Source organism: Leptodactylus fuscus, chromosome 9 (assembly GCF_031893055.1).
Source record: "Leptodactylus fuscus isolate aLepFus1 chromosome 9, aLepFus1.hap2, whole genome shotgun sequence".
Lineage (NCBI taxonomy): Eukaryota > Metazoa > Chordata > Amphibia > Anura > Leptodactylidae > Leptodactylus > Leptodactylus fuscus.
Window position 1 is genome coordinate 12488773 of NC_134273.1, and position 11257 is coordinate 12500029.

The window sequence follows — 11257 nt, forward strand, 5'->3', positions numbered from 1 at the left end:
TGTCACTAAGTCACTTAATAGTCTTTGTAAATTTTGGGGATTTCTTTATACAAAAATTTTTAAGCAAAATGTTGCAAAAAATTGTTGCAAACTCAATGTGATAGGGGGCGGCTGAGGAAATGGAGTATCGGGGTCCTGTACCCCTTGGAAAAGTAATAATGGTTTTGAATTTCTTCCATTGGTTCATCGTTTACATGACTGTGGACTGATGGAGTCCAATCTCTACAGATGGTTCTGTAACCTTTTCCAGCCTGATAAGCAATAACGACTCTTCTTCTGAGGTCCTCGGCAATGGCCTTTGTCCGTGCCATGATACTCTTCCACAAACGTGTTGTGACGATAGAGTCCAATCTCATTAAAGGGATCCTATCATTAAAACTCAATTTTTTCTCACTACCACGTCGGGATAGCCTTAAGAAAGACTATTCTTCTCCTACCTTTAGATGTCTTCTCCGCGCCGCCATTCGGTATATAATCTGGTTTTCGTCGGTATGCAAATGAGTCTTCTCACAGCACTGGGGGCGGTCCTCAGCACTCAAACAGCACTGGGGGCGTCCCCAATGCTGCGAGAGAACTCTCCAACGCCACCTCCATCTTCTTCAGGAACAGGACTTCTTTGCGTCTTCTTCCAGTGGTGGCTTCAAACTTCTAGGGCAAAGCCGACAGTATTGTTAGCGGCCATTTTCTTATGGCCTGTGGGCATGCGCAGTCGGCTGCCGAGGCCTAAAGGTTTGATCCCAGCTCCGGAAGAAGATGGAGGCGGCGCTGGAGAGTTCTCTTGTAGCATTGGGGACCGCCCCCAGTGCTGCGAGAAGACATCTAAAGGTAGGAGAAGAATAACCTTCCTTAAGGCTATTCTAACGTGGTAGGCAGTAAAAATTGAGTTTTAATGATAGGATCCCTTTAAAGATGGTTGAGTAACCTTTTCCAGCCTCATAAGCAATAACAACTCTTCTTCTGAGGTCCCGCCTATGTCGTGCCATGATACACTTCTGTGAAGATCAGACTTTGATAGATCCCTCTCACACGATTGACCCCCAAATTATTTCCTAACCACAGAGGGTCACATATTTTTACCACTCATTGATATTGGATCATAAATAAAGGAATCTAATCTTTTTGACTCCTTTGTTTCTCTTTAGCTACTCTTAGTAAATGAGGGAAAATCTGATACAGTTTTAGGTCAACTTTATCCAAAAATATAAAACATTCTGAAGAGTCCACAAACATTCAAGCACCAGTGTAAGACATCTTGGTCATGTGAAGAGTCAGAGGGCTTAAGGAACGATATCCTCAATTCTGGCTGCAATATTGTCTCCCTTTAAGTTTCATTCACAGATTTGTTAGAAGGAGAATATGGAGGCTTTGTCCTGCTGCAGCCCTTCCAGCATCTTAGCCATGTCCTCAGCGAATGAGACCGAGCCACATAGGAGTGTGTAGGGCTTCCTCCTGCAGGTCTGCAGCACCTTGGCCAAGAACATGGAGTCTATTCGTCCAAGCTTTGAGTTCTCCTTATAGCTCATGGGCAGATTTTCTAAAGATTGTTCCTGTGACAAAAAAAGTTGAGTCAACTGAGCAAAAATAACTTAGATTAATGTGAAATAGAAGTGTCTGCATAAGATATAGACCAATGAGAGAGCCGTGCAGGACTCAGCTTGGTGAATAGCAGGATAGGTGACTGGTGGGGTCTGACCGCTGGGACTCCACTTATGCTGAATCCTGCTTTTCCCATATGAATGGGGCAGCAGGCCACGCTCTCTCCGTAAGTCCTGATAGAGATAAATGATGTGGGCACACGCCTGGAATACCTGGGAGAAACTGGGTCCCCTTCCTTGAGATCATAGGTTTCCAAGAGGTTGGACCCCATTATGAGCAAATTCACACCTATCCTGTAAATGAGAGCAGTTCAGCAAGTCATTAATTAAAGATCAGCGGGGGTCCAACATCCAGAACCCCTGCGGATCAGCTGTTTGAGGTGGCAGCGATGCTCCCTGATTGTTGCTTCCACCATGTGATGTCACATTCATCGTTCACATGGCCTGATCGCAGGTCAGATTCGTTCAAAGATAGGTTATCAATTATTAATCCTAAGGCTGCATTCACACGGAGTAACACGCCACTCATTCTGACACGTCAACACGTGTCAGAGTGAGCGCAGTAAAACAGAATCCCATTGACTTCAATGGGTGCTTTCTTACACAAGCTACACATTAAAATCAATGGGTTAAAAAGCATCCCATTGAGTTCAATGGGTAGCGCGTGTAAGACCGAACCCATTGAAGCCAATGGGGTTCTGTTTTACTGCGCTCACTCTGACACGTGTTTACGTGTCAGAATGAGCGGAGCGTTACTCCGTGTTAAAGCAGCCTAACCCCCCCACCCCCACCCAATGTGGCATACTCACTTGGCTAAGGACATAGAATATCCGGACGTTCCAGTATCTTGACTGCTCCTTCAGGAAGTCCTTCATATAAACATTTTGGAAATTGCGAGCACAGACCACCAGGGTTATGAAGGTCTCATCGTCATCGTTGTCCGTCACGTGGGTCAAGATGGGAAGCATGGGGGCTATTCCTGTTCCCGAACACAACATAAGCAGCTCTCCGAACTAAGCCAAGCAGAAACAAGAACTCACATGGAACCTGAGTGACACCACGGAGGCTTAGAGCACATACTGGGTTAAAGGGGGCGTCCGAGATTACAAAAACAGAAGCTTGTCTTATCTAGGAGTTATGTCTGGCATTGCAACAAGTGTGGCCCTGGAGCCTCCTCTTAGTCTAGTCTTATAGTCCCATATAGGGCTCACAATCTACAGTCCCTATCAGTTTGTCTTTGGTGTATGGGCGGAAACCTATGCAAACACGGGGAGAACATACAAACTCCTTGCAGGAGTAACCTAAGCCTCCATGCACCCTACCAAGTGTTCAGTCAGTGTGGTAGCCATGGCTAGCCAGACCCATTCTTATCTTATGGCTTCTTAAATACTGACCTTGTTCGGTTTGTATGTAAAACCTCCGAAGGGCCCCCTCCATGCTATAGAGTCTCCTTGTCTCCAGCGTCTTATATACTGTGACATCAAGCCATGCTCATAGACCTGCAATAACATAGGAGACGTCACTTTGCATGTGATAGGCCGTCCTGAATGGGTACAGTGACTAGGGCAGGAACCGTATGTTTGCCCTGCCATGGATTGGGGGTGCAGTATGGCCACAGTGAGGGCCTTGCCTGTGCCTAGGTACAGCTTCAGGATTCATTGGGACATAAAAGGTAAGACTGAACTCTATAGCCGTCTCCCACTGCACACGGGACAGGTCAGCGGGTTCATTTACCTTTATTAAAACTTCAAAATGGCCCTTCACATCCACAGAACTAACCGGGGTGTACGCTCGCTGGACCTCGACTCCATCTACAAGACCCCTATGGAAAGAAAAAATACAACCGTCAGCCTTCTTGTAAATGCGGAACATGGTGGCGATTCTTGTTTTGTTTGTCACTTCAGTTGTCCTGCTATGTGAACAAGATATTCTGGTCACAGCTAATGGAATTGTGGGGATCTGATCACTGCTTTGTACCCCAGCGGGTCAGACAGCATGCGCCGCTTCATCCATTTTAATGGGAGCACCGGAGATAGCTATCTATGGCAGACCTAGGCTAGTGAAGGGGGTTGTGCAGGACTTCTAAAACATGGCTGCTCAGCTGAGCATGCATGTGTATGAGGGAGTCTATAAGAATTGCGTGTACGTAATACCTTAATACAAGATGTTGTCCCAACTTCAGTCCCAAACTTTCTCCAGGGGGAAGCTGAAATCTGTAGCGACTCGTGTCCTCAGTCTCTCGCTCCACGGAGCACAGCTGGAAATCGGTGAATGTTTCTGGACTCAGCAGTACATTGTGGCTCTGTGGGAGAAGGATTGCCAGCAGAATAGTGAGCGCAGCTCTGGAGTATAATACAGGATAAGTAATGTAATGTATGTACACAGTGACTGTACCAGCAGAATAGTGAGCGCAGCTCTGGAGTATAATACAGGATAAGTAATGTAATGTATGTACACAGTGACTGTACCAGCAGAATAGTGAGCGCAGCTCTGGAGTATAATACAGGATAAGTAATGTAATGTATGTACACAGTGACTGTACCAGCAGAATAGTGAGCGCAGCTCTGGAGTATAATACAGGATAAGTAATGTAATGTATGTACACAGTGACTGTACCAGCAGAATAGTGAGCGCAGCTCTGGAGTATAATACAGGATAAGTAATGTAATGTATGTACACAGTGACTGTACCAGCAGAATAGTGAGCGCAGCTCTGGAGTATAATACAGGATAAGTAATGTAATGTATGTACACAGTGACTGCACCAGCAGAATAGTGAGCGCAGCTCTGGAGTATAATACAGGATAAGTAATGTAATGTATGTACACAGTGACTGTACCAGCAGAATAGTGAGCGCAGCTCTGGAGTATAATACAGGATAAGTAATGTAATGTATGTACACAGTGACTGTACCAGCAGAATAGTGAGCGCAGGTCTGGAGTATAATACAGGATAAGTAATGTAATGTGTGTACACAGTGACTGCACCAGCAGAATAGTGAGCGCAGCTCTGGAGTATAATACAGGATAAGTAATGTAATGTATGTACACAGTGACTGCACCAGCAGAATAGTGAGCGCAGCTCTGGAGTATAATACAGGATAAGTAATGTAATGTATGTACACAGTGACTGTACCAGCAGAATAGTGAGCGCAGCTCTGGAGTATAATACAGGATAAGTAATGTAATGTGTGTACACAGTGACTGTACCAGCAGAATAGTGAGTGCAGCTCTGGAGTATAATACAGGATAAGTAATGTAATGTATGTACACAGTGACTGTACCAGCAGAATAGTGAGCGCAGCTCTGGAGTATAATACAGGATAAGTAATGTAATGTATGTACACAGTGACTGTACCAGCAGAATAGTGAGCGCAGCTCTGGAGTATAATACAGGATGTAAAACAGGATCAGTAAAGTAATATATGTACAGTTAGTGAACAACTAATTACCTCTACTTTGTTTTTTCGGAGTAGGTTTGGGTCGCCTCTTTCCTTTGCTCTCTGCCACACTTCCAGCTCAGCCTGATACAGATCATATATACAGGGGGTGCAGCCACTTCCACAGCACTGGGCAGGTGTTGGTTCCACTGGTTTTAGTGACAACCAGTCATTATCGTTATTCATAACCTGCAGAGCAATATACAAATACATAACGTCATAGAAACCTTCAGAGCAAAATCTGTTCTATACATATGGGAGGGATTTACTGACCCATGTACACTAGATTTCTAGCATAGATGGGTGTAAAATCGGCGCCAAAAAAGACATACTACAGTGTTCCTTCTGCTCGCCGGCGCGGTACTTTATTAAGATTGGCGTACAGAGCATCAGTCTTAGTAAATTCCCCTGTGAAGAGAGAATAGGGTTGTGTGGCCAATGGGGATTTCATAAAGAGGACTTTTCATGTCCGGTATCACATTGCATGTTATACGCCATTACAAAGCTGACGGGAGAGAGTGATGTAGTTACATGGGACTGCACGTTGGATGAGGCTGAGGGGAGAGAGTGATGTAGTGACATAGGACTGCATGTTCGACTAGGCTGAGGGAAGCAAGTGATGTAGTTACATGGGGCTGCACGTTGGATGAGGCTGAGGGGGGAGTGAGTTAGTTACATGGGGCTTCACGTTGGGTAAGGCTGGGAGGGGTGAGTTACGTAGTTACACGGGACTGCATGTTGGATGAGGCTGAGGGGGGAGTGATGTAGTTACATGGGGCTGCACATTGGGTAAGGCTGGGGGGGTGAGTTATGTAGTTACACGGGACTGCATGTTGGATGAGGCTGAAAAGAGAGTGATGTTTTATATGGGACTGTATCCCGGAAGGTCTGGGGGATTGGATTGATGTTTAGGGTGGTATATGAGTCGTTGGCATGGAGGGAGACAGGGTTCTTTGGGTGTTTCTGGCATTTAAGGGGGAGCAGGAGATCTTTGGGGGTACTGCCGCATCTAAGGGGGAGGGCAGTGGCGTGCACAGTATTTCATGCTCAGCAGTGCCCCCCCACAGTATTACATGCCCAGCAGTCCCCCCCACACACACACAGTATTTCATGCCCAGCAGTGTCCCCCCACAGTATTATATGCCCAGCAGTGTGTCCCCCATACAGTATAACATGCCCATGCTGTGACCTGTGTCCTTGTTTGGAGGTCCCTGGGGGTGCGTTTACTATATGGAGGTCTTCCCATAGATAATTAATATTTTTGTACTATGATAATTCTATGTTGTATTTGCACTCTAAATATTGTATATATCCTTATATGTATGCAATGAGAGTGTCATTTACTTACTAATATATAGTATTATCTCAATTGGGCCTCCATTTTTTGTATGGTTGTACCACCTCATTATCTCTTTTCTTATATATGTTTTAACATGTATTTAAATAAAGTCTGATATATTTTTGTTAAACATTTTTTGTGGCATTGCGCTTTTTTAGCATAGTGTTTCAAGATAGAAAGAAGATAGTATGACTATAGCCTGATATAAATGGTGTCTCTTTGTATTAATATTCCCCCAATATCCTCTGATACCCCCATGATATAACCAATCCCCCCAATGTGCTCTAAGACCATCAATGTCACCTGCTGCCACCATGTTTTTATACCCTCCTGTAATGTAACCTGATTCCCCCAATAATATAATCCCCCACAATGTCCCCTTATTATAACCCCCCCGATGTGTGAATATTATACTCACCTCCGCCATCCCGCGGTGACGCTGCTTCTTCTTCCAGATTGTGAGCCACATACAAGGTACCGGGAGTTCTGAGAGGACATGAGTGACCCGACACGGGGGACACAAGGCAGTGATTATTCCACCACCTGCACCAGGACACGTAACTTGTCTGTTTTCCTCGCACCTTGTAGACCGCAGGGTACTTTTAACCTATATATCAGAGTGGTAGGGCAGGAGGCCTATGGCTTCCTGCTCTACCGGAGGCTCAGAATCACATCGGTGGAACCTTTTATCACTGTCTTTGCAAACCTGCCAAATATTTAACAAGTAGATCAACAGAACTGGGGAGAAGCGGCTTCATCTCACCCCTACAGGTGACTCTATAGGCCGTTTTTGGCGGTGTCAGGATCACCACTTCCACCCAGGGATCTCCAAATAAGTGCAGTGTCTCTGCTGTCTTTGCCTCTGGTCTTTAACCCACGGCCTACAAGCTGGTCTCTTATGTTACAAGGACAAACCCAGGTTTGTCCTCCAGGTTCCAGGCCAACTCAGTCTCTTGATAAGATGACGTGAGGGTTCACAACTGGATCTGTGCTGTACCCATCCCAACTAGCAACATGGACTCTTTTCCATTTTTCTGTCTGCAACATTGTCTAGCCTCTCCAATGGTAGTTCTGTGGCTCAGTCCCATTGTCTACGTACTGGACCCTACTCGGTTCACAAGTGCCATACTGAAGACCCTGCCTCTGTCCTACGGAGACATCTTGGGGCTTTTTGGATCTATGGAACCAGCTACCCCCAATGGCCAGGGGCGAGACTTCTGCACTTACAAATAAAGGAGGAAAGTACTGAAGTACATTTACACTCATAAATAATGATTCTGGAAGGGGGCAAATACTTTTTATAATGCTTACATTGGACGTGACTAGAAAGAAATAATAATAATTGTGGCTCCTGCTGTGTTGTCGATATAATTGGGTGATGGTTCTGCTGCGGATTGTGTCCTCTGGGAGGTAGAACGCCGAGCATGTACTGGGAGATGGTAATAATTGACCTCCCGGGTCTGAAGCCTCCATGATATGTACAGTATGTATATATATATATATATATATATATATATATATATATATATATATATATGTGTGTAACAAAGAATGAACTGAATGAGACACGTGCGGCACCGCAGCATCACACAAACCCCTGACAGATGCACTCCATGAAGGTTATATGAAAGTCTGCTCTGTCACTTTAAGCCGTCAGCATAGAATCAGTGCAGAATATGGATAATAACATTCCTATGGGGTCTGACAGATGTAGCAGTGCTGACTACTGAGTCCCCGCTGTGTGAGGCTAGGGATAATGCATGCTCAAAACACTCTGACTATAGATAATATTAGATCAGGAGTATACGGAGCCCAAGACAAGACTAAGAAGCATCCAAAGACCAGGCTAAACAAAGCCCTAGGTCAGAACTAGATACAGCCCAAGACAGGACTAGACACAATACAGGACAAGGCCAGACACAGCCCAAGGATAGGTCTAGACACGGCCCAAAAGCAGGCTACACCAGGCCAATACAGGACTAGATACAGCCCAAGACAGGACTAGACACAATACAGGACAAGGCCAGACACAGCCCAAGGATAGGTCTAGACACGGCCCAAAAGCAGGCTACACCAGGCCAATACAGGACTAGATACAGTCCAAGACAGGACTAGACACAATCTAGGACAGGGTCAGACACAGCCCAAGAATAGGTCTAGACACGGCCCAATACAGGACTAGATACAGTCCAAGACAGGACTAGATACAGCCCAAGACAGGACAAGGTCAGACACAGCCCAAGACCAGGACTAGACCCGATCCAGGACAGGGTCAGACACAGCCCAAGAATAGGTCTAGACACAGCCCAAGACCAGGCTACACACAGCCCAATACAGGACTAGATACAGCCCAAGGACAGGAATAGACACAATCCAGGACAAGGCCAGACACAATCCAGGACAAGGCCAGACACAACCCAAGACCAGGACTGAACACAATTCAAGACAGGCGAGGACTTCAGCGAAGACTAGGACCAGATCAGGACAACCAAGAACTTCCATCATATTAAACTTCAAAGAGAACACAAAACAAAACAGCACCGAGCAAAAACCGATGATAGTGTAGTAATTTTTAAAATATGGTTGGTACAAAAAAAGTATAAAAAGTAATAATATCTATTTAGACCCGATGGCCTCTCACCTGTTCAGGTTGTGAAACTGACGTGCACAACCACGTGTAAGGGAACATTCACACAGAGTAACGCCGAGCGTGTATCACAGCCGTACATGCCAGCACTACGGCAGGCTGCCGAACACTTCCCTTTAACTTCAATGGGAGCGCTCGTAATGGGTTCAGTCTGTAAAGAAAGAATAAATAATAGAGTTATCAGCTGCTAAAATGTGTATACATTTTTTAGGGACACCCTGTATATGCGCGCGCATATATATGGGACACCCGCGCCCATGTGCGCGTGTGTTTTTTTTTGGACACCCTGTATTTGCGAGCGCATATATATGGCTCTGACCTCTCATACCGATTCTGGCTCTGACCTCTCAGACTGATTCCGGTTCTGACCTTTCATACTGCTTCTGGCTCTGACCTCTCAGACTGATTCTGGCTCTCACCTCTCAGACTGATTCTGGCTCTGACCTCTCAGACAGATTCTGGCTCTGACCTCTCAGACAGATTCTGGCTCAGACCTCTCATACTAATTCTGGCTCTGACCTCTCAGACTGATTCCGGTTCTGACCTTTCATACTGCTTCTGGCTCTGAACTCTCAGACTGATTCTGGCTCTGACCTCTCAAATAGATTCTGGCTCTGACCTCTCAGACAGATTCTGGCTCTGACCTCTCATACTAATTCTGGCTCTGACCTCTCAGACTGATTCTGGCTCTGACCTCTCAGACTGATCCTGGCTCTGACCTCTCAGACTGATTCTGGCTCTGACCTCTCAGACTGATTCAGGCTCTGACCTCTCATACTGATTCTGGCTCTGACCTCTCAGACTGATTCCGGCTCTGATCTCTCAGACTGATTCCGGCTCTGACCTCTCATACTGATTCTGTCTCTGACCTCTCAGACTGATTCTGGCTCTGACCTCTCAGACAGATTCTGGCTCTGACCTCTCATAATAATTTTGGCTCTGACCTCTCATACTAATTCTGGCTCTGACATCTCAGTCTGATTCCGGCTCTGACCTCTCAGACTGATTCTGGCTCTGACTCTAATACTGATTCTGGCTCTGACTTCTCATACTGATTCTGGCTCTGACCTCTCATACTAATTCTGGTTCTTAACTCTCATACTGATTCTGGCTCTGACCTCTCAGACTGATTCTGGCTCTGATCTCATACTGATTCTGGCTCTGACCTCTCATACTGATTCTGGCTCTGACCTCTCATACTGATTCTGGCTCTGACCTCTCAGACTGATTTTGGCTCTGAATTCTCAGACTACTTCTGGCTCTGACCTCTCAGTCTGATTCCGGCTCTGATCTCTCATACTGATTCTGGCTCTGACCTCTCAGACTGATTCTGGCTCTGACCTCTCAGACGGATTCTGGCTCTGACCTCTCATATTGATTCTGGCTCTGATCTCTCAGACTGACTCTGGCTCTGACCTCTCAGACTGATTCTGGCTCTGACCTCTCAGACTGATTCTGGCTCTGAAGCTCTGACTGATTCTGGCTCTGACCTCTCATACTGATTCTGGCTGTGATCTCTCATACTGATTCTGGCTCTGGCCTCTCATACTGATTCTGGCCTCATACTGATTCTGGCTCTGGCCTCTCATACTGATTCTGGCTCTGACCTCTCATACTGATTCTGGCTCTGACCTCTCATACTGATTCTGGCTCTGACCTATCATACTGATTCTGGCTCTGACCTCTCATACTGATTCTGGCTCTGACCTCTCATACTGATTCTGGCTCTGACCTCTCATACTGATTCTGGCTCTGACCTCTCATACTGATTCTGGCTCTGACCTCTCATACTGATTAAGGCTCTGACCTCTCATACTGATTCTGGCTCTGATCTCTGATATTGATTCTGGATCTGATCTCTGATATTGATTCTGGCTCTGATCTCTCATACCGATTCTGGCTCTGACCTCTCAGACTGATTCTGGCTCTGACCTCTCATACTAATTTTGGCTCTGACCGCTCATACTGATTCTGGCTCTGACATCTCATACTGCTTCTGGCTTTGACCTCTCAGACTGATTCTGGCTCTGACCTCTCAGACTGATTCTGGCTCTGACCTCTCAGACTGATTCTGGATCTGACCTCTCAGTCTGATTCTGACTCTGACCTCTCATACTAATTCTGGCTCTGACCTCTCATACTGATTCTGGCTCTGACCTCTCATACTGATTCTGGCTCCGACCTCTCAGACTGATTCTGGCTCTGACCTCTCACACTGATTCTGGCTCTGACCTCTCA

The 11257-nt window shown here is 46.0% G+C and overlaps 1 protein-coding gene across 1 annotated transcript; it reads right to left on the minus strand.

Annotated features, from left to right (window-relative positions):
• Positions 1–877: 877 nt before the first annotated feature.
• Positions 878–9035, minus strand: CYB5RL (cytochrome b5 reductase like). Its single transcript, XM_075286123.1, has 7 exons — positions 9014–9035; positions 5046–5222; positions 3749–3897; positions 3330–3417; positions 2990–3094; positions 2405–2608; positions 878–1547 (listed from the first exon to the last, which is right to left on the minus strand). The coding sequence occupies exons 2-7, from the start codon at positions 5217–5219 to the stop codon at positions 1344–1346; spliced, it is 924 nt and encodes a 307-aa protein (XP_075142224.1). The 5' UTR covers positions 5220–5222; positions 9014–9035; the 3' UTR covers positions 878–1343.
• Positions 9036–11257: the final 2222 nt, after the last annotated feature.

Coding starts and splice junctions, on each gene's coding strand:
- CYB5RL (XM_075286123.1), bottom strand. CDS start 5,219: ATGAATAACGATAATGACTGGTTGTCACTAAAACCAGTGGAACCAACA. Junction 3,898..5,045: donor TCCGAAAAAACAAAGTAGAG/GTAATTAGTTGT, acceptor CTTCTCCCACAG/AGCCACAATGTACTGCTGAG. Junction 2,609..2,989: donor TTACATACAAACCGAACAAG/GTCAGTATTTAA, acceptor TGCTTGGCTTAG/TTCGGAGAGCTGCTTATGTT.